Source organism: Haliotis asinina, chromosome 14 (assembly GCF_037392515.1).
Source record: "Haliotis asinina isolate JCU_RB_2024 chromosome 14, JCU_Hal_asi_v2, whole genome shotgun sequence".
Taxonomy (NCBI): Eukaryota; Metazoa; Mollusca; class Gastropoda; order Lepetellida; family Haliotidae; genus Haliotis; species Haliotis asinina.
In genome coordinates this window covers 31,622,156-31,646,031 of record NC_090293.1, presented here as the reverse complement: position 1 = coordinate 31,646,031, position 23,876 = coordinate 31,622,156, and the positions used below count along the sequence as shown (strand labels likewise).

General features: G+C 41.7%; 1 protein-coding gene across 2 annotated transcripts; it reads right to left on the bottom strand.

The window, feature by feature from the left end:
• Positions 1–129: 129 nt before the first annotated feature.
• LOC137261582 (nitric oxide synthase, inducible-like) lies at positions 130–21,532 on the bottom strand. Of its 2 annotated transcripts, none has more exons than XM_067799356.1 (26): positions 21,004–21,532; positions 19,859–20,001; positions 18,799–18,961; positions 18,299–18,390; positions 17,811–17,952; positions 17,324–17,463; positions 16,742–16,916; positions 15,205–15,306; positions 14,002–14,196; positions 13,479–13,552; positions 12,722–12,854; positions 12,385–12,489; positions 11,763–11,812; positions 11,046–11,117; positions 10,462–10,636; positions 9,011–9,155; positions 8,527–8,605; positions 7,074–7,261; positions 6,572–6,732; positions 5,919–6,129; positions 5,226–5,307; positions 3,465–3,598; positions 3,049–3,206; positions 2,361–2,552; positions 1,505–1,672; positions 130–1,032 (listed from the first exon to the last, which is right to left on the bottom strand). In XM_067799356.1, the coding sequence occupies exons 1-26, from the start codon at positions 21,355–21,357 to the stop codon at positions 976–978; spliced, it is 3,690 nt and encodes a 1,229-aa protein (XP_067655457.1). In that variant the 5' UTR covers positions 21,358–21,532; the 3' UTR covers positions 130–975. The 2 variants fall into 2 exon arrangements, with proteins under 2 accessions (XP_067655457.1, XP_067655458.1); XM_067799357.1 differs by having other exon boundaries at positions 11,046–11,114.
• Positions 21,533–23,876: the final 2,344 nt, after the last annotated feature.

Genomic DNA, 23,876 nt, shown 5'->3' with positions numbered 1-23,876 from the left:
CGGCGCGACTAGCGAACACTTTAACCACTAGGTTAGCTCACCGCCCCTATCGAAGTGCGATTAATCTTCAAGGACATTCATGTCACCGCAGATGTACACAAAAGACAACGCGTAAAAGATCAAACAATATTTCGAGAAGCACTTGGTAGTTTATTCAAGTAAGGAGTATTCAAGGTCGTTCATGTATACCATGGTTCGTTATGGTCATATTAGATATTCTAGGTGTATCAGCATAACAAATAGTCTCGGTTTTACAATATATTCATTACATTTTTTAATTCGGACTTCGAACCCACGGAGAATGGTAGGCTCTCAATATTTCCTTCTGCGTGAGTATTTCATGTTAAAGATGACTTTATGATCTGAAGTAAAAGTGTGTTACCCATTGTACTCTCGAGATAACTGGCTGAGCCTGGATTTGCGTGCTTTGCCATAGATCATTACCATGATCGGATATAAATCTACCTGAATGAATAAAATTGTTCAAGTGTTCAACAGTAAGAAACACAACAACATAAAACATACAATCCACTTGTCCAAAAACAAAAAACGTAATAAAAATTCACCAGTTTAAACATTTTAGTAAAGATTTCAAGTGTTCATTGATTAAAACTGGCCACAAAAAATAAATAATTTAATGGTCACGTTTTCACTCTCGTCATTTGTTCTCATGCCCATTCTTCGAGATGCACGATATGCTGATAATACAGCCTGTACCTGGGCAAATGGTATCAGGAATCACAAGCTTTACTGACGTAGGATATATTCTGAAACTGGTTATAATGGTCTTCCAGCAGTTAACGTTGCTCACAGCATGCATGTGTATATATCCAACAGAAGGTGATAGCATCCCGTCAGCCTTATATATATATTGAGAGGACCAAGAGGTCCAGAGATGTTGATAACTACATCGTCACTTTAAAGTATTCGAGAGCTCAACCCTAGTTGGCATCAGCTCTCGGTTGACGAAAGGTTTCACGAAGAAATTCTGTTCCGGAACTTCCGGTTTCGGCCAGACATCTTCTTCCGGTTCTAAAAAACACGAATGGGCACTTCCGGTTCAGACAAAAGGAAGAATCAGAAATAACATCTACGTACTCATGCGTCGGGGCATTTTTTAACGAACAAATATTTTAGAAAATACTTGTAAAGGATGATGTTGTGTAAGTGTAAGCTTGAATCACGTAAGTTCGTTAATATATATTTTACTTTATATCTTAAAATATGTAGGATATTTTTACATAATCCAAACGAGTACGCTTTCAAAATGGAAGACAAAGTTGTTACAGTTGTTGTCCCATATGTTCTCCTGATTAAATCCATGGTTAATAAATCCTTGTCAATTCCTCATATATTTATTGTTTCATAATGCTGAAATGAGGTTTTCTGGCTAAATTTCTGTCGTTTCTGTTTTTCCTTACAGAAAGTATTACTTGTAAAAAGAGAACTGTGTTGTGATGTATTAAGATGACGCGCTATAATCTGATCAATGAAAGTAACAAACCGGTCTTTGGAAAGGGGTTGCCTTTCCATTGCCTCCAAACGACTTGCTCTGTTTGAAGGTCGCTGTCTCCTCTTTCCCAGTCTGCTTTGCCTGGTCACGTGTGATTTCGTTCACTTCTACCCTCTTCTGGCTTACGCCGAAAATGTCCTCGTGGTACCTGTTGTCAATCTGTAACAAGGAAAACATCGGAATGTTTTCTTTCATAATCATGTAGTTGAATGAATCATTTGTCTCTGTTCTGTCTTCACGGACACCATCCGTTGTGTTGTGGATGGGGCGCCTGTGAGGGCAGGGGCCCGTTTCACATAGCTCTCGTAGGCCTTAATCTTTTCCCGTAACATTGGCACCTTCTTATGTTACAGTATACGAGGAGGAGGTAGGGAAGCTACGAGGAAATTTACGAGATCTTAAGCTTACGAGAGCTTTATGAAACGGGCCCCTGGTTTATAGGTTCGAGTCGCGATGGGTTGCATTACAGGATTTTGATTGTAGTTGTTGGTACCCTGTCTGGTGGAAAAGCAAACAAAAATGTTTTTATTGACATAAGGTCAGAATACTCTATGTATCACTGCAGCACGATTACATTATCAAGCACGCACATACCGCTAAGGTCGTTTCATCGAGTGTGCGTTATACAGGTTAAAAGCGAATGGATGGTCCCAGGCTTATGGTCATCCTCAGGTGACAAACTCGTTACTTCCTGTATGCGAACATGGTCTTTGGCTGCTTCCAGACATATATATTCTGAACAGCACAGAAACGCAAGTTACGAAAAAATGAAATCTCATAAAGGTAAACTTCCGTATTTATGTTTGACAATAACAGTTGTGTTTCTTTTGCTCTTCAGCATGCATACCCTCAGCTGACGAACATATTCTCTGGCTGCTTCCCGCGTCAGTTTTCCATGTTCACTCAGAATCCTTTCCAGCGTCTGCTTGACGTTGTCGGCCATTTCCACGTCTCCGCAGACGTAGATGTGTCCGCCAGCTTTAACCATGGTGTTGTAGACGTCCTTGGCGTGCTGCTGAAGCATGTCCTGAACGTACATCTGAGGAGGAGATGCAACAAGTGACTGGCCAGGAGAGAGGAGACTGAATTCAATTGTTATTAGCTTCTAGGTTTAATGCACAAATCAAAACTCAAGATGCAAATTACTATGACGCACTTTCAGACTCAACATGAAATTCAGCACTGAAAACTGGCTGATTGAAAGGATGCCTTTAAACTGGCGGTGACTTGGCCATGTAGGCAATACGAGTTATCTCCCTTAGACTTTGCTTTATATAGACGATCATTCGCTGTTAACGGACGAGCAGATTCAACCATGTCCCGACGGCACACATGCAACACATACATTAACTTGAAGCATCGTGTGGTCAGCTACTGATGATATGTTGTTTATTCTTAAGACACCCTCTCCTGACAAAACCACGCAATGACATAATTATAAATAGGGTAAGCCCTGAGCAAGCGTGGTAGTAACGAAACCAGTTTGGTGAAAATGTAGTCTGACACAGGATGTCATGGCGGCCTTCACTTCCTACCTTCGGCCTGCCTGGTTCACGGGACAAGGCCACGTAGTAGTCGTTCAACACCCTCTGTTTCTTCATGGCCGCCAGCTCCGAGTCATAGATGTGATCCTGGCTGGATGCCCGGCACCCGAAATACAGCCTCATGTCACCCCAGCCTCGCCGAGTGCCATCTGAAGAACATACAAGTTCAGCTATGAACACACAGGGAATACAATATCATGGCACCCAAGATTCGCTGATTTCGTATGCTTTGGTTATCAATCAATCAGAATTCGACAAATTTATCTTAAGGGTAATAAAACCTCATACCAACTAGATCCCCGAGAAAGTAATGGATTCGACTAGATTAAAGACCTTATGTTCAAGGACTATACCATATCTTTCCATGTGTACGCTTTCTTATACGAAAAATAACAAAGGTGACTCACTGCTAGGTGTAAGCCCTCTGTCCATGTCAAACTGCCGTTGCTGCCAGAAGCTCCTGAAGGGGGCGATACCTGTCCCCGGCCCCACCATCATCACCGGCAACGTCTTGTCCTCCGGGAGACGGAAGTTGGGTGCACTGTCACAGACATAGATGATGTAATGGTATACAATCATACATACGTGCTTTGTCTTTACTGGAATAAATATTGCTAACATGTAAGACACCTATGAGGTGTTGGAAAGGATGAGTCGAATGGCTTGGGACCAAGTGATAACTTCGACTTATCGATGTATTCGAGACAGGTATGCCCATTAGGGTAGAGAAAAGATGAACTCAACCTTCAATGGTGCAAAAGTGTGAGCGGAGCTGGTTTGTTAACTGGATCAGTTAGCTACATCCACCAGTTAACTTCTCATTGACTGACTTCGGCTTATGAAAACAAGACTGCTGTTGTTTTGAATCTCATGGGACCAACTTTCCTCCTCGAGTCATTACGTGTATTTATGTAACGAATTCAAATCAAATGATGATAACTATAACAGGGAATGGTCGCTGTAAGTGTCTGGCACACAGTCTACAGATACACTTGGCCATGCGAACCGGACCGGTCCCTACCCGCATGTGCCTGACTCGCACGTGTTTCTCGCGAACCGCGTCACCTTGTGCACATCGCATTCAGTGTCTCAATTAAACTTATGCTGTTCAGTGGTTTATTTTTGGCCCTCGTCCTCGCGTAACACTGTTACAGGCGGGACCGACAGGCACTTCGAGTTATGAGTAATATTCGAGACGCCGGCATTCGTCGCATCGGGATTTGACTGTAATTCAGTTAGCGGGGGCATGGACAACAGAGGTTGGTATGGTCTAGTTTAACATCGTTTTGAATAAGATTTAAGCAATTTGGCATTTTATTTTAAGCTGGGGAACGCCAAAATGATGCAATACGTGAATATCAAACCCACGAATGGATCATAATGGATCATAATGGATCATAATAGATCATAACCATAACATTCGACGCCTGAATTCTACCCAACGATCATGAAATCTATGTACGTTAAAGGGCATTACTATCAAGGCAAGACGGGACACCTTTAACTCGTGTCACCATTAAATCGATGGAAGCAATGATTAACTCCAAAGTCTTGAGTCCCAACTTGCTGCGCAGAACGACCTTATTCGAATCCCTAAAGCACCCATCCCGAGATATGCTGTGTATTAAATACAAAACAGCCACCACAATGAATTAACCGGATCGCTGAAGTCTTGATATACACTTGCCAGACACTAACATAATTTGCGTTTATAAAGGTTTGATAGATCTTTTGAAGGTCTGGACACGTTTTGTGTTGGTGAGCCAAATCTCAGCTCTGCAAGTGGTCTTGGTAAGCCTAGCCTCTGCCAATGGTCTTGGCATAGATTCTAGACCAAGACTTACAGACTGAACAGTTCGACTTAAGTGTGGCATTCCCAAGTATACTTAAACAGCAAAACAAACACGAAAAAAATGAAATTTCGTAAAAGTAAGCGTTCACGTTTATGGAACGTTCTTGGTAAAGTGGCGCAATGATCCCAGATGAGATGGCATGCAAATTGATATCCATACGAAACATTCGCCTAACACCCACAGTTCATTATTATAATGGGATAGAAATTGTCAACATTACTTTGCTGTTTTTCAAAAGTACACGTGCAAATTAAATAATCATGAATAAGAACGACAGTTGCCTAACTTTGGTCAGTGGGTACAATCAACACTCACGCTCTGATGGCACCTGGGATGACCTCTCCGATCTCGAGTCTGTTCAACCACCCGGAACACACACCCTCATGATTTACACCACCTGCAGATAAACGAATAATTTATAATAAGAAATTTACCTCTTTTAATACCGAACGCTAATTCCCTGCGCGAAGTAAGAATCTAATGTTCTGTTATTCGTGTCTGTTTCGTACCCTTTCTATGAAATTTGTCAGTCAAACAGAGAGTACGTTAGATGATGTTATTTTAAAGTGATCATGACATTTATATAACAGGACAGTTCATGTAATTCATCAGATCCCAGAGTCGAAAGAGTTTGGATTCAACATGAATTAAAAATCTGTATTAAAATATTAGCATATAATATCTATATCAGATTAAATATTAAAATGCTTAATTCAGCATAAAATCCAAGATGAATTCCAAAATCGGATATCAGGTATGACGTCTTAATTCATATTATTTAGTGATATAGATAAAGAAAAAATTAATATAGTCATAACAAAAAATGAATACTTATATTTACCTGATTTGAATTTCAATTAGAGTTCGTCATTTGCACGGACACTTTGGATTTTGACATGATACATCTGTATGAGTAATTATTGTTTTTAGCCGCATCATGAGTATTTCAGCCATTCGGGACTGCTAGCATTAGAACAGTTTATCATATATCACTGCTATTGGACTGACCTTGAGTCGTGTAGTTTAGTACGGCTACAGTGGCATGGACCTCGCCGGGGTTGGCGTCATGAGACGAACTGATGCTGTAGTAGCGCTGTTTCAAGAGGGGCAGCTGTGTGACCAGCAGTGAGGCGGGTACCCGGAGGGAAGGGAATTCCTTCATCACTTCCAAGAGAGTCGGTGCGTTCGTATTTCTCCATTCCTCGTAAACGTGTGTGTCCTTAAAGCAGATAGTGATCTCTCTAGAGTAGTGATTTACGCCATGATATTCCCAACAATAATGATTTAGCACCGTCTATGGTCATCAAAACGTCGCTTTTCTTAATTGTAAAAAATACAACATAACCTGAACATTCACTATGCATGAAAGCGTTTCTTGTGACTCTATCAAATTTAGTGTAATTAAATCTGTTCGTTTCAGCTTCTGTTACTGATCCTAGAGCATTGTCCTTCAACAGAATAGAATATTCCTGTGGTATACTTGATTGCTCCTTTAATAGCTGTTGGGTCTAATGAAAACTAATTTTATTTAACAATGTGCACCATAATATTTCGGAAATATGTGTACATCATTTTATCCATAAAGAGCTACATTGTTTACAGCTACGACAACATCACTCGAGCTACACCACCACAAGTATGTCTTGACAATGGAGACTCACAGTGATCAACAGCTCCAGCTTGTCCTTGTCCCTGTTCCTGTCGGTCAAGGTGGACAACAGCTTCAAGAAGTCTTGAGTCGGGGGCGTGGTTACATCCAGGTACTGGGTGAATGCTGTTCTCAGAGAGCACGACGGCAGCTTATCCCAGACCATGCACTTCCCTGAAGAGTGAGTGAGTTAGCACAATATCAGCGACGGAGGACACAAGAAACGGGCTTCACACATTGTACCCATATGGGGAATCGAATTCGGGTTTTCAGCTTTAACCATTAGGCTACCCCCGCCCCCTTCAATGCGGACACTTGTAACTATTCGGCACTTTACTTACTTTTGCTTTGCTGATCACTTGGAATTATGGACAAGAGAGTGGCAATAAGTAGGATTGTCTGGGATTTGATTGATTTTTGAACATTTTAATCACGATTAACTAACATCATAGAAAAATACATTAACTTAAACCAGATTATAACCTACAGTCTCAAATATAAATACTGTGGCGTACCTTCCACAGTTTCGTCCTTCATCTTTATCCGCATAATCTGTCCGGCAGGTGGCGCGTCCTGTAGGCGAGACAAGATGGCTTCCACTAGTTCCGGTGAATTTGAGGGAAATATGGCGAGATGATCTCCTGGCTTATACTGCATGGAAGTGGCTGATTTTGTCCCGATCCGGACCAGGATAGTTTGGCGTCTAGACGAAAAAAATGTGGGGTTAAAGTCTTTCCTCATCCGCCATTTTCATCACATAATGTAGAGTCAGGGATTAGAGACGGGTATATACTTAAAGTCATCATCAGTCAACCTTAATATATGTTATGAACGGTTCCTAAAATACAACATGTCCCCTTTATTATGAACTTTGAATACATTTTGTAAACAGAATGGGACCTCAACAAAACCACTCTGAGGTTTTTAAAACATACATGGACACTGGGCTTAGACGACGTAGGGGACCCCAAAACTGTTTTTTGTTTCTAGACAGAAACTAAAAGACTTCAAGAAAAGCGTGACGTAACAGCGTTGTGGAATTACCTCACACGTCACCTAGTTATTATCTATACTACTCGCACTTTGCTGAGGAATACAAAAATTTACAACTTTAAACGTAGATTAAAATTTGAAATTCTATCCATTTGAAACTAGATAAATAATGGTATGCTCCACACAAAATATTTCTGTTGAATCCATGATCTGATCCTTAGCAATTTGTGAATACACGTAGCATTTTTACACTTTAAAGGCAAGCAAACCTGGAAATGCAACATACCATGACCTTGTCGTTTAGGAATTAAACAGTACTCAGAGGCACCCTATAGCCAATATTAAGAATTTTCAACGTTTCAAATTTAAACACCAGGAAGTCTAAAAGCGTCGCTAACATTACTTCTATTTTTAACATCTGGTAACTCGGCCGAAAGAAGTGTATTTTCGTCTCATTTAAACAACCAAATGCAATGACACCTCAAAAATCCGAACGGTGGTATTCCAAAGTTAATAGTTTGAATACAGTACTCGATTACAATCTTGGATGGAATAATGTTTATGACTGTGAGTGTTTATTTAGACGGTCTCTCAGACAGAACGGAATGCGGAGAGGCCGGACTATAGAGGTGTCACTGTGAGACTAGCTAAGATAAAAGCGACCATGAGTGACTGAGTGAGTCCAGTTTTACGCCGCACTCAGCAATATTCCAGCTAAATGGCGGCGGTCTGTAAATAATCGAGTCTGGACCAGACAATCCAGTGATCAACAGCATGAGCCTCGATCTGCGCGATTGGGAACCGATGACATGTGTCAACCAAGTCAGACAGCCTGACCATCCGATCCCATTAGTTGCCTCGCACGACAAGCATAGTCACCTTTTATGGCAAACATGAGTTGCTGAAGGCTTATTCTACCCCTTCTACTTCTACGAGTCAAAGCTGCAATGAATGAAGTTTTGTGTTTTTACATACGGCGACGTGGTGGACTGCAACTGCCTCCTCTCCAGCACCGTACACGGCGCTACTGTCTTCTGGTGAAGCCGCCCTAAAACTAGAACCAGAATAATGGTGAGTTTAGTGTTACGCTTCACTCAGCTATATTCCATCTATGGCGGTCGCCTGAAAATAATCGAGTCTAGACCAGACAATCCAGTAACGAAGAACCACTATGATGATAATGATGACGACGACGACGACGACGAAGACGATGATGATGATGACGATGATGATGATGACGACGACGACGACGATGATGACGATGATGATGATTGCGACGACGATGATGATGATGACGATGATGATGACTGTCACTGGGCCATCAAAATTGGACTGTTTTGCGTATGTACAATCGGGATTTATAGTGAGTGAGGTAGTGAGTTCACATATTGCAGACAGGAATTATGGAGATTTGACCGTTCTTGAAAACAAGTGAGGTCTCCGGAATCGCAAGGTTTACCTGTACACAAGTCCCCCTCCTGCCCGTCAGGAAGTTCTTCTATACAGAACTTGTCGGGCGTCCAGGTATCGTCGCTGCTGGACAGGTCCCCCGTGAGGTTTGTTACGTCCATATCACCGTCCACAGTGAACACCGCCAGGGACGCCTGTAGATGTATAAAGAGAACATTAACATTCCTTCCAACAGACGGACTATGTGTGGTGATGGTACTGTGCCAGTGCTTGACCTATTGACCTATTACTCTGATGCGATGCCTATAATGACCAATGCTATCACAAATCATCATCTGCGTAAATGATGTACATACGCTTCCATTCGATGGTTCTCTTGGAGCCGAGCGTTTTGACAATCACCCCATGGTGGTCGCACTAGTTGAATCCTCTATTATGCCAGTCTGACTAGAGGCTTCACAATCCCGACCATTATCTGACGTTTGTATGCCGAAAACAAACTTAAACCAGAAGCACCGGATGTAAAAGACAAAGGCAACGTCGCAAAATTGTAAGTTCTCATTCCTGTGCGCGTTTGCCTCTACAACGAAATGAAGTGTAACACTGGAAACATGGCATTGTGTTAGTTTTCTATCAGTTGAAATTGGCCACTCGACATGGTGCTAAACTTTCAGCCATTTATATGAGTCAGCGTCTGAAAACGTTTTCCTTTAGTCTATTTCAGAACAGCCACTGACATCGTCTAGATATTTCTAAACATTAAAAACTATGAAGACAAGCCATAATTAATTAATTGATTATAGTTTCTTTTAATCCTCTAATCTACATTCTTATTCCTTTTCGCTACCGCAGCGTGCAGAGTCTTGTCAACAAGCCTGTACCTATCTGGCACTTTCATTTATTATTAGATTTGACATTTATAAGCACATCTATATTGTCAAGTAGTCTAGTATTCCGACTTTCTGCGTTTGGACGATCACACACAGGATCATGCCGCTCGAAGGAAAACGTCCAGGAGTTGAGCAGGAATTCCGCTCGTCTTTTATATTCATGCTTGTATATTATGTATTGTATAGCAAAATAAAGAGGTTTGAACTTAACTATATCTTTGTCTTCGTCTTCGTGTCCGTAAATTTCTGAGCTAGTTCCCTGTCGACGCACCATATCTGCGAGCATCCTCGATATCTCCAGGGTGTATGTTCCGATAAATATACCCAGGATGCATTCACGGCTCGGCTCGAGGATTTCATGCGTCCATGGTAAAGTGGAGATTTATCGAAACATATACCCTGGAGATATCGAGGATAATCTATGCACTGACATCTCTAAAAGAAGTCAACCAAATATACTCTTGTTATGGCCAACCTTTCGGGCCAGAGAAAAGGTTTTGAGGATAGTACTTTTTCTAAGACATGTCATGTGCTAAATTATTGTTATAATTCAAATAAAGACTATCAAGTGTTCTGGCCAGCTCCACGTATTTTCAAATCATATTCTCACCTTAAAGGCTCTGTGGGCCCAGGTCTTGAAGGATTGCTCCTGTCCACTCAGTTCGTCCCCTTCTCCGGTCTCCAGGATCTTCTGACCTCCCAGGTCACCCAGCAGCGAGTCCAGGAAGTGACCGAAAGCGCAAAAATGGGGGTAGGCCCTCGACCCCAGTCCAAACACTCCGTATCTATTATATAAATTTTAGGTCAAATTACTTTAATTTTATCGTGTAGGTATTCAAACAAGACAGGAATCTGGTGGCGTCGGATGACCGTGTAATAATAGGTATTTGTTTGTTGTTTAACTTCGCTCTCCGCAATAATCCAGCTAAATGTCGGCGGGGTTTCAGGGTAAATGAGTTGAATTATTGTTGTTCACGATGCAATGAACAAAACTCGAGCAACATTATGGGGGTTGTATTAACATGACATCATCCCGTGGCAAGATGAATCACACTGAAAACTTCAAGCTATCTGCGTACGATGACACATAGTCACACGTCTTTGCCGAGCCGTCCATGTCGTGGCATTTACAACAAGGTTTGATTTGTTTCAGCGGAACCAGGGAATTAAAAGAAAAGATTATTCAGAGAGTACCTTATGTTTTGCAGCGGTTTTGAAGACGTCATTGGAGCGTTGTTGGTGTTTGAATTCACCGTGCCTGTGCTGCTGTGGGTAGAGTGAGTGAGTGAGCTGGATTTGGCTCGACTTTGAACAGTATATAAGTAGTATACTGTGACATTTTGGAAACATTGATTTGCCTTCACGTGTGTTTGTGCTGATATATGGATGCTTATAAACAAATCATCATAATCGGGGAAAATCGATGATTCGAACTAAGACTATAGATAATGGCTTACATGTGTGTTCCAACTCTTGACAAGAAATTGGGGCTCTTTAGAAAATTCTGCGATCCATTCCTCCTTAGGCAAGCTCACATTAAGCGGAAAATGAATGATTAATAGAAAGTATTTATTATTTGTTGTTTTGGGCATAAAACGTTAAAATTGTTATTTATGATCATAAATATAGCAAAACCTTTCTCATGCCCACAAGAAATATCTGCTGAAAACAGTGTTGATTGTACGATTTACATTGTATTATGAGAATCCTGCTCATGAATCACTATCTAATTATCATAATACCACCATATATCACCTTACAATGGACATGTGGTCACAAATACATATCAAGGCGAGTCAATGTATTCAAAATTTCTATGACTCCTCTTAAATAGCAATTTACACATTTATTTCCTTCTGCAATTTACATTTAAAGGGAACCCATTTAAGTTGAGCTTGAATTAATACTTACGTATTCCCGTTTTCGGAGTGCCGCAGCTTGTCAAGGCTCTTTGCGAGAACCTATAATAACATAGATATTCGGTAAAGAAGGGCTGGAAAATAGATGAGGGAGATTATTATGAAATACATAGTCCTTTAATCATTCGTGTGAATTCTGTATTCTACCCCTGAGGCTCCACATAAGAAATGATCTTCAGTAACCCATGCTTGTCGTAAGAGGTGACTAATGGAATCGGGTGGTCAAGCTCTCTGACTTGGTCAGTACATGTCATCGTACCCCAACTGCGTAGATCGATGCTCATGCTGTTGATCACTGAATTGTCTTGTCCAAACTCCATTATTGAAACACCGCCGTTATACAGCTGGTAAATCCCTGAGTGGGGAGGGAAGTGTTGAACTAAATTTACTCACTCACTCTACTCACTATGTAGTAAAAAGATGTGCATTGTTGAAAACAATCATATTTTGAGAACGTTGTATTGATGTTTGAAAACGTATTTAGCATAGGGGTGGATATACATAGACTTCAACTTTCATATGAACCACTTAAGATAATATACACATATGAAATAGAATCTTGTAGATATATTTCCTCTCCGAAAGAAGAATAAGGGAAAACCTTAAATCCCCACCTCGCCATTCTCCGGACCGTCGCCGTTGCCGAAGGTGCTGGTTACTACGAGGATGAGGTCGTGCTGCTGCAACTCAGCGACGTCGATGTCCTCCATGCACACGACCTGTTGGAAAGGTAACCGAGGGACGGCTATTATCTTCTCTTGGTTGCAAACACTTATTTGAATGCCTGACATGTCTGCTGCCCCAATACTACAATCTTACCCTGGTGGTAAAGGCTCGCTTGAATGTCTCTCATAAATGTCTGGCGCACTGACACTACAATCTTACCCTGGTGGTAAAGGCTCGCTTGAATGTCTCTCATAACTGTCTGGCGCACTGACACTACAATCTTACCCTGGTGGTAAAGGCTCGCTTGAATGTCTGGCACAACCGTTTGGCGAAACGCTCTGATCTGCCTGTCTCCGTGGCGTACAAGATGACACAGTTGATATGACTGGCCACAGCCTTGGCCTGAGCTTTGATCAGTCTGTGAACAAATTAAAGTGGTCATCCTTTCAAACACTAAATAGACTTGTTCCATGCCTTGTGTTAAGAGAACGTAGAATCCTAAGTTCCAGCATCATACCCAAAGACATGCATGTTTGTTTCGCTAAACTACATCCATTTGACTTTCTTTCCTCATCGCGGTGAAACGAAATACTCTAGAAGCTATGTTGTTTACTGAAAAATACTTTCCAAAAAATGAAATGAAATTCTTTCTATGTATTCGTGAAATACAATATTTGAGTTCTAAATCATTCATAGAAATATTTGCTTAACTCAATCGAAAATCCACCCAATCTCCGAAAATTAATGGGTCCCCATGCTTATGGGTTCCATCATATTTATAAACGTCCACAGCAAAGCTACCCTAGACATTTGGGTTAGAACTGATCATCAGCAACCCACACTTGTGATAGGAGGTGCCTTGCGAGATCGAGTGGTCAGGCTTGCTGACTTGGTTGACACGTGTCATCGTATCCAAGTTGAGTAGATCGATTCACATAATCACTGGATTGTAACAGGTGGTATCTGTGGCGTGACCTTTGTTCTGGAGTTTGCACAAGTCTGCTGAGAGTGACATATAAACTTCAGTCTGGCACACACTCACCTCTTCCTGGTAGTCTGCAAGTACCTTTGTTCCAACTCCTTGTTCTTCCAGACATGAACCTTCCATGCATCCTCCTGAAACAGGGTATAGTGTAGTGGACTGGAGAGATGGACCTAAACAAGGACACACACACGCATGCACACACGCACACACACACGCACACACATGCACATACACACGCACACATGACGCACACAAACATAGGTTGTTGCATTTGACAACATGAAACACACATTAAGGTGTAAACGCATATACCAGAAAAGGTCATATAATAACACACGCACACACGCGCGCGCATACACACATGCACACACACATCCACAAACACACACATAGTTTGCACACACGCGCGCACACACACACATAATACAGTTGTACTTGGCAGAGTCACACAAACAGAAACATGAAATTTGATAAAAGGATCTGCCTCTTGTTCAGAAAATCAGATTGGTCCTAGCTTTACCACGAATAGTCAAGTCTTTACAACCAAAGGCATGGATCTCGACATAACATGATTGACTACCTGGTACTCATAGGAAGGCTTGAGCTTGTAGACCATCATCTCTTGGTGGAAAACCTCGGTCTGACTGCCGCTCATAGGGGGCACCACCCACACCCAGTCGGCGGGGCACCCCCCTCGAAGACGCTGTTCGTTCTGCATGTGCTGGATGAAGGACTCGGACGCTGTGTGGTGGTCAACAATAGTCGCACCTGCTAACTGTCAACAAGAGTAGACGTGAAACATGGTGAAATTTCGAAATGATGTAGGATACAGATCAATAACTCCTTGCAATGTGGGATGATTTCAGGTGTAGTTCAGGCTAAATAAAAATTATGAAATGTTCCTCGGGCATCGGCGCGTCACTTTTATTTGTGCGCGTAACAAGTTTTTATTGCCATTTAAAAAAATAATTTTGACTTCGCGTCCCGATCATCCATATGTCCACTATAAGAATGAGTGTCTGCAAGAACGGGTGTGACTGAATCTACAACTCATTAACATGTGCTAAACACTTTCCAAGCTGTATTTCTGAAAAAAATAAAAAAAACCCTACCGCCCTCACCACTTTTAAAAAAATGTGCCCGAGAAACAGTTACTTTTTCATCCAGCCGAAATGTGGTCTTTAGCCATACTTGACAATATCGTGTCTTTATTCCTGTAGAGATATGCATAGAATGATTTTAACGTATATTCAGAAAACGACTTCTATAAAAAATGCTGAACAGCAAAAGAAACCCAAGTTTGGAAAAAAATGAAATGAAATTAAAGTAAGCGTTCATGTTTATGTCTTCTAATTAAAACTTGACAAAACTTGACAAACACAGCGTTCCGTTTCTCGTGCTGTTCAGTACAGACAAGACGTAGCACTGAAACAATAGGGGAAATACTGGGCTATTTAAAAGGTTGAGAAGGATGACATGGATTCTGCTGACTGGATTTATTTATTTTATCGATTATAATCAGTTTGTAAGTGGAGGGGATAAAGAAAACATGCCCAATTTGCTCCAAAGATATTTTGCTCTAAAGAAAATGTTGAAATATTATCAAACAGCTGCGTTATTCAAGAGATGAAAACTATGAATGAAATGGCAGGGTACACATGAAACAACAAAGGATTAAATATCCCAAAACATTTGAGATGACCCCCCGACTCGAATATGTAAATATATCGAAGCATTTCGAGTCGGGAGTTCCTCGCAATGACACGAGGGCCTGTGCATGTACCTGAAAACTATGCAGCACAGCAACGTTGACCTCCACAAGAGCTTTGTCACGCCACAGGGAAGAGTTTGCCCCAGTGTTCAGACCCATCTTGAGCGCTACTTTCTGTTATTTGAAAAAAAACCCCAGGAGATAATGCATAATTGTTTTTCAGTTACTATGCAAATACAGCTCAACCGTTACAAATGGCGGCCCCCAATACTAAGAACGTGGTGGCAATGATAGATTTCATCCTTACTGAAATTTGTTTGTTTGTTGTTTAGGGCGCACTAAGCAATACTCCAGGTACATGGCGGCAGTCTCGAAATAATCGAGTGTGAACCAAGCAATCAAGTGATCAACAGCGATGTCTGTGGTACGATGACATTTGTCAATTAACACCCGATCCCGGTGATAGAATCTTATGACAAGCATTGGCTGCTGAAGACCGAATTCTTTTTGTTACGTTGAACACCAACCAACAAACCAACCCAGCAACACACCAACAGATCAAGCAACCAACAAAACAAACAAACGAACAAACAAACGAACAAACAGGTATCCCTGCTTGATTAACCTATATTGTAGACGTAAAGCTTCAGTGAACCACTTTTAGAGCGTACACATATCGTATCCATCATGAACAGTTTGAGAGAAATCACCTCCGCTGGAACTGTAATGACTTTGTGTGAAACGCCGTGCAGAAGGTAAGCTATGTTAAGACCGAAAATATACTTGCAAGTGTATTTAGGATATTATTGCATTGAAAGGTGTTAGAAATATACCTATGTCTTTGTATTAAATGCCTCCGCATTTTTATGTTAGTGTATTAAAACGAGTAAAAACAAATGCTTGCAGTCCATTTTTATATCATTCTATTGAACGCCGTGAGAACAACAACTTCAGGGTTCGTGTTATGTCATTGTATTGAAAAACATTAGCAAATACCTGTTGGGCGCGTTGTATGTTATTTACTGAAGGGCGTCAGAACAATATATGTTAGTGTATTGAAAGAAATGAGAAATTACTCGCAGAGCAGATCTCTATATATTGCATTGAACAACGTACACACACGTGCACACACACACATACATACACACATGATGGCACATTTATTTTTTTGCATTGAAAGGAGTCAGAAAATACTTGCAGGACGTATTTTATGATAGTGTATTGTAATGAGTCAACATACTGTATTGTATTATGATGCAGTTTATTTTTTGTATTTGAAAGGAATCAGAAAATGCTTGCAGGATGTATTTCATGTTTTTTGCATTGAACATTGGAATATATCAACCAGACTTACTTGATATGATATTGTAATGAATAATAACTTGTAACAGACACGGAGTAGAAAGCATGAAGTCTTTCTGCTGTACAGTTGGTTAAATATATTCCCTTGACGAAGGGGCAAGGGATAGCCCACAAACGTCTTAACAACAATAAAGAAGTTGACATCCATTACATTTTGTCTTATTCTTGGTTAAATATGTTGTCTCTATCTTATATAGGAAATGATTTCGGCTTACTCACTCACTCACTCACTCACTCTAGGGCATACCTCAATGACGTTGTACCTGGCTGCATCACAGAAGTCCCTGGCTCCAATTTCCGTCCCCATGTACCAGCCGTTGAAAGGGGCTGCCGTGAATTCCAGACCCCCACAGTCGAACAACATCGCCGAGACGGCCGGAACAGCGAACCACTTCAATCCAAGCCCCTCAAACCACGGGTATCTGGTTTTAATCAAAACAGTCATTATACCAGTGGCCTATTGATGCTGTTTCACTTTCATCCTTCCTCGAAACATAATAAAAATAAATATTAACAAACTGATTTAGAGCTGAAAGTATCAGTAATTAGGTAAAGTGTTATTGCATGAGAAAACAAAATTGAAAGAAACGATTTAATGTCAGCAAATGCACCAGAAAGTGGCTGTAGATTTTAAAACAAGCGCAAAATAACATCTCAAGGAAGTAAAAGATAATACAAAACGTATACATATATAGATATGTGTAAGTAATGGAATACTGTTACAATTATTATTATTATTAGAACATTGCCAGCTTATATTCCTTGGAGATAACCATTTATTGGTGCCAATTATGACACAGTATTATTCTATCAACATCAGTCTACACACTGTGGATGTTTGATCTCCACTTCCAGCACTAGTTCCTGTGGAAGTTCATAAAGGTCAGGGTCGCCGTCTCCCGCAGACAGAACCAGGGGAAGCACATCAAACATCCCACCCTTGCCACTCCACCCCAGCGCTTCACATACCTGGCAACACAGGATAAGGCAACAAGCTGTAAGGCAACGTAGCCAGGGTAAGGCAGTTTACGGTAGGACATAATGCATGGGCGATGGCGACACAGCGTCAGACATGGTTTTAATTGCAAGGGCAATTGATATGGCAGCGGTGTTCCAAGGCACGTTAACCATAATACCAGTTTGAGGCAAGGGATAGTAAGGCATAGTGGCCTTGGTGATGCAACACCTAATTAAGGGTAATGGCCTGGAAGAGGCAACACATGTTAAGACAAAATGGCTGGGTTAATGCACGCGGACAATGGTGAAACAACAGAAGGAAAACATGTTGCCGCAACCAAAACCAAATATCAACAAACCTCCGTGAACTCAACATTAGCGGGGTCGCCTATGACGCTACCGTCAGACTGACGGTAACCAGCGTACCGAATCAGCTGAGTGTTCCATACCCGGAAGTCCTGTCTCCCGCAAGTGCGCGGTGGAAATACGGTGATCGCAGACCTGAAATTGGTGGTACCGGTGTCAGAGGTTTGTCTGCAATCGTCCTTGGTTCTGATTATCATGCACAAGAACTACGACATGTGAAGGTCCGGGTTAAAATTAAACTTCAGTAACCCATGCTTGCCGTGAGATGCGATTAACGGGATCAGGTGGTCAGGCTCGCTGACCTGGCTGACACATGTCATCGATTCTCATTCGCGCAGATCTATGCTCATGCTGTTGATCACTGGATTGTCTGGTCCAGACTCGATTATTTACAGACCGTCACCATGTAACTAACGTACTGCTGAGTCTCAAGAACTAAACAGCGCTGATGAGTAATTCTGGAGATCTTTTACGTCTTTACCTGATATTGCCATTGTTGGTGCCGTATTCAATGTGAGTACAAAGCGCTTCGAACATCTCCTTCGTCGTTTTAACGTGACGAGCATCAAACACCTATAAACAAGCATAGCAACAGACATAAACGATAAATAAACATGCGAATGAGTGAGTGGACCATTGAGTGTGTGCGTGTGAAGTCACGATCTGTGACATAACCCATTCCTCGTGATTTGTATGCATTTTACCCGGATTATGAAAGGCGTTAAGTACAATTATAAATTTATATCATGACGCAGTGTGTAAACTCTAAGGCACCCATCATTGGTAACATGCTTCCAATTCTCGTTAGCAGATTATTGGTTCCAAGAAAATCTCACCCACTCACTCACACAAAATTTGGCAAACACTCTATCGGGTTTCCTTGTAACAATCGCGATCGACAACCTTGAATTGTTCTAGGAGGCAAAGGTAAATGATCTGTGGTTTGGTGTATATTTACATCTCGTGTCACAGACATCTCACCTTGAGTTTTGACCACTGGATTCGTCCAATACACCGCGGCGCGTTCCTCCACGCTGTCTTCACACCGAAGGTCAGCTCCTCCAAGGTCAGATCATAGGTCCCGGATGTAGTAATAGCGTCCACAACTTCCGTCCATCTATTCTTGTGATTCTCTGTGTCTGAACTGATGAAGAAACAGAAAAGAAAACATAACCTCTGCTGCTTACATTTCGTTAAAATTAACCATATCATCTGAATTCTGATAGATTGTGATTGTGACTGGGAAGCAGAGAAACTAAACTCAAGAAGACACTATTCCATGATTTAGATACCTCTTATGCTAAATTTCAAACGAACTTGCAATCCAAATGTTCGTTAATTTTGAATTCATATAGGAACCCTTTTAAATCCAAACTGAAGAGCAGTTTCGCTTTTCTGTGTCTGCCACCTTTTCAGCTCGATTTCGCTCCAGGACATGCTTGGCGATAGGGTAACCTCGTGCTTAAAGCGTTCGCCCGTCACGCCGAAGACCCGGGTTCGATTCCCCATATGGATATACTTCTGGTGTCCGACGGAGTGACGTTCTTCAAATGCTGTTAAAAGTACATTTACTCACTCCAGGATTGGCGTGCGCCTGTATATAACGCTGAATGATTTCCTCGACTCTCAAGTTTAGCAACTACCAACTTAATATATGAGTGGTACCACCCAAAAACCTCTAACAAACATTTCGCTATTGTAGCTAGTTGCTGAAGATCATTATGGCAGGTCTTCATTATATATATGCGTGAAGATCCGGTTTAGAATTGATCTTCAATAACCTGTGCCTATCATAACAGGCGACAAACGGCGACTTGGTAGTCACATGTCATCGTAACCCAATGGAGCAGATCAAAGGTCATGCTGTTGATCACTGGATTGTCTGGCCCAGACTTGATTATTTACAGACTGTCGCTATACAGCGGCATATTGCTGAATGTGGCGTAAAACTAAACTCACCCATCCACCCATTTAGGTCAGTGTAGGTCAACGCTGAACGATGCTATTTGTCAGCGAAGAGCTATCACCTCTGATCACGTACCTCTTCAAAGAAGCGTAGTACTGGTCGATGAAGTCCTTGGCGTTGGTCATGAGATCCCCCCTTGATCTCAGAGTCAGAGGGTGCTTCATGCCGTCGTTCATCATCACTGACCCCAAGCATCGCTTCTTCGAGCAGTCCAAGGTCTGGTGTTGAGAAGAAGGTAATATATTCATAAGTACAACCGCGGCTATAACAGAGAGACCGGTTGGAACTGGATCACTCCGAGTCGAGGCTCTTGAGGATATATAGGTCATGATCATGGGTTTGAAGAAAAGGTCAATATTCCTTTAGTTTGTCAGTACCATAGTACATAGTACATAGTTTATGCGTCACCTCGGGTTTGTCTCCAATGTAAATCGCATTCGCTCCGATACAACTGACATACGCAATACAGAAGTTGCGAAAAGTCACCGAGACGGTTTTTTTTAAAAAAAATGCTTGATTCCTTTAGCCCCCAAGCCTTTAATCGTCGAGATCAACAATATATCTTAAGAAGATTTTCGAAACGTTTTGGAGTGTGCTGATACGCTCACTGTGAAATAGCAATAGAACTGGCCTCGAAGTTCGACAGCCAACTGCCAATCCAGGGAAAATAAAGCCGCTAGAAATATGACTGCCGTTGTTTACAACAACGCCGGTAAAAAGCCAACAATCGCTTTTGCTGCTGTCGCTACTGCAACTACTACTGCCGTTGCTGGTGCAGCTACTACTACTGCTACTGCTACTGCTACTGCTACTGCTACTACTACTGCTGCTGCTGCTGCTGCTGCTGCTGCTGCTGTTAATCTGTTAATTCTAAACTCTACTCCTCCTTCCCCTCCTCCCCCATCCTGTTGATGCTGCTGCCTTTGCTGTTTCTATCGTACTAGTACTAAATGCCTAACTGTAAAATTGTAAAATTCGTTACAGTATTGACTTCTAACTAAACCCTTGACGTTAAGGATAAGACGTGATCATCACTACAAACTTTGCCCCTCTTAGTAAGCGTCGCCTTTTGGAGTCGGGTGAGCGAACTCGATGAATTGGATTAACTGAATAGATCGATTCACTATTATTTGTCATTATTAAGTGAGGTGTAAGCCTAAACTCATCCACTCTTTTCAGTCGATCTGACCATAGCAAACAAATGCAACCACAGTCTCTACCTGAATCTGCCTCTTGTGGAGCGAGTCAGTTGTAGTCGATCCATCCAGCCAATTCCTCAAAGAGGTCACCGGACACGAACGAGGCGTCCCAGGTGCAACAGCGCCAGATACAACGCCGTTCACAACGCCACGCTTTTTGTTCTCCTCCTTGAACCCATTGTCCTTGACCTCTTGCTTCTCAAGAAAGACCTTCAGCGTTCCACTTTGAGGGGTCTTATTTTCGTTCTGGACACCATCAGACCCGAAGTCCGGGTTTGAATCTCCGTTACCCTGACGGAACCTCCGATTCCTGTTTGGTCTCCTTCTGTTCCGCCGTCTACCACTTGAGGTACGTCTTTCTCCTTCTGGCTCCATGTCAGCACCGACGTTGTGGGCGTGGAGTTTGACGTTGAAGACGTGTTCCCGTTCTCGACCGTCGTTGGACCCTGGGCTGCAAAACCGCCCTCAGCAGACTGTTGGTCTGTTTCTGGTGTTCAGACGAGGGAGCACCGTCAGCAGGTGGCAGCACTGACGGATGTTGGACGGTGCTGGAGGTACGTTTGAAGGTGCAGCTAATATAGCTGCCAGCTTACATGACGTCACAAACAGGCCGCGTGCGTTCATTCATTTATTCATATCTACAAGGGCGGTATATAGATGAGACCGTATTCTTTATTTAGTAATGTAGATAGTCTTATCGTGACTTCGGAAAATGGTTGTGTAACCAATTAAAGCATACATCCTGAGGCAGTGATATGACGCTGTCTGGTCAAGTCTGTTTGTTTAGCTGTTGTTACAATAATGTCCAGCAGCTGATAAAAAATCGAACCATCCTGATCTTCATGATTGATTGACTGAATTAATATTCATTTAATAAACGCGACTAAACTGCTTCCGCTGTCATTAGAAAGAAGAAAGAAAGTAGCATTGGTAACGGTAGTAGCAATGGTAGTTGTGGCGGAGAAAATAGTAGTAGAGAGTTTAGCTTTTAGAGATATTCTAGCAATATACGACTTGGATCATCTCCACGAGGTGAACCCATGACGATCCCTTACCTTGAACGCTAGGCTTCGCTATCCCACATGCAACACATAGTGAGTGAGTGAGTGAGTGAGTGAGTGAGTGGTCTTCATCAAGCAATGCTTGTCGTAAGAAACTGCAAACGGGATTCGAAGGTCAGAATCACTGACTTTGTTGACACATGCTATCGTACTCCAGTTGTGTAGATTGTTGCTCATGCTGGTGATCACTAGATTGTCTGGTTTACAGACCACGGCGAACCAGCCAACCAACTTGTCAAGCATGACGTTTTATTGGCAACGTGGGGAAATATAACATATATGATATATTTAATATTGTCAACTACAAGTACTATCAGGAATTTAAGCGACTAATTATTTACAAGGACAGTCCTGAACTGCCCGAAGCCATTCCATATAAACACTGTGATCTGCACAGTTAATCGAACCCTTAAGGGGTCTTCGCCTAACACCCTTCGCCCCGAAGTCTCAAACACATAACAGTTTACCACAAATGATCACGTGTAACGTCCGGGAAAGTAGTAAACACACTTATGCATAACGTGTTAGATTTTCATGAAATTTTCTGTGCTGGTTTCTTTTGACAAACAATGAAAGGAAAGGGGTTTCATTTTGCAATTAAATAATTTTTTCCATACTTTTTTACACTGCAAAAGTGCGTCCCATTAATGGGACAATATGCCGATGAGTGAACTTAAATTAGGTAATGTGTTTGACTTGAGTGGTGTGAGATCAGCCATTTGATACATATATTGATTCTTTTAATTTACAGCTTGTTCAGCTTGACCTAAGCTACTCTATATATGGCACCAAAGGCAAGTCGAGTTAACGTCATTAAATATGGGAGTAGAGAATGTTCTAAATGTTGCTTTTGTGTGGAGAAGGCACACGTCGGCGACATTAAACCATCTGTAGCTTCTTTTCGAAAGAATGTTAGGACACTGATGACAATTTTCCGACTTATCTAACGTCAGCCTTGACTCGGCTGTTCGGATATGCTGTCAATCAACTGACAAATATGCACCCATTCGTTCTCAATAATAGACCCATCCAGTTGTGAGACAGTACCCAGTGCAGTAGTATTCACTTGATCACGTCAACCTGGAGAATCTGTAAAAGCTGTCCTGAGTATAAGTTTACACATCCGTAAGTTTGAGTGAGTGAATGAGTATTGGTTTATTGATTCAGCAAACAAGCAACATCACGGCTTAGGACGCCTCAAATGGCCTTCACACACTGCACCAATGTGGGGAATTGAACCAGGGTTTTCAGCATGCCCATTTAACCATAAAGCTATCACACCTCTTCAGTGTAAGCCTGACGTGAGTCGGAGGCAAAGAAAGCACCATTTCGTCATTGACCAGTAAACTAATTGAGTTTGAGTGTGTTGGAATTTGGGTTTGATAATGATATGCCGGGTCATATGTCTGTTCGTACACGATGAGAATGTTTTTATCTCAAATATGAAAATTCGTAATTCCATCGTCAGCAAAATTGAGTGCAGAATATTTTAGCAATCATCAAAACACACAAAAAACGCATGAAAAGCTGACACCAGATGTTTAGAATCCTATATTTACAAACATGTTTTAAAGATTAATGACGGAAACAGCTGGTGGTGTTTCATTTCCATTCTTCGATCAATACAAATTAACAAACAAACAAACAACGTGGATGTCTGTCTATACGACACAGGGATACATCCAGTATACCATTGTCAAAACTCATGTCTTCTATTCATTTGTAGGTATCTACATAAATGAACCTTCTTGCTATCTTACTGAACCAACAGCCTCCTGCAGACTCATTAAACTTGGGGCTTTGGGATAGTCTAGTGGTTAAAGCGTTCGCTAG

Coding starts and splice junctions, on each gene's coding strand:
- LOC137261582 (XM_067799356.1), bottom strand. CDS start 21,357: ATGGAGCCAGAAGGAGAAAGACGTACCTCAAGTGGTAGACGGCGGAAC. Junction 18,962..19,858: donor TACTACGCTTCTTTGAAGAG/GTACGTGATCAG, acceptor TTTCTTCATCAG/TTCAGACACAGAGAATCACA. Junction 15,307..16,741: donor CCAGGTACAACGTCATTGAG/GTATGCCCTAGA, acceptor TTCAAATAACAG/AAAGTAGCGCTCAAGATGGG.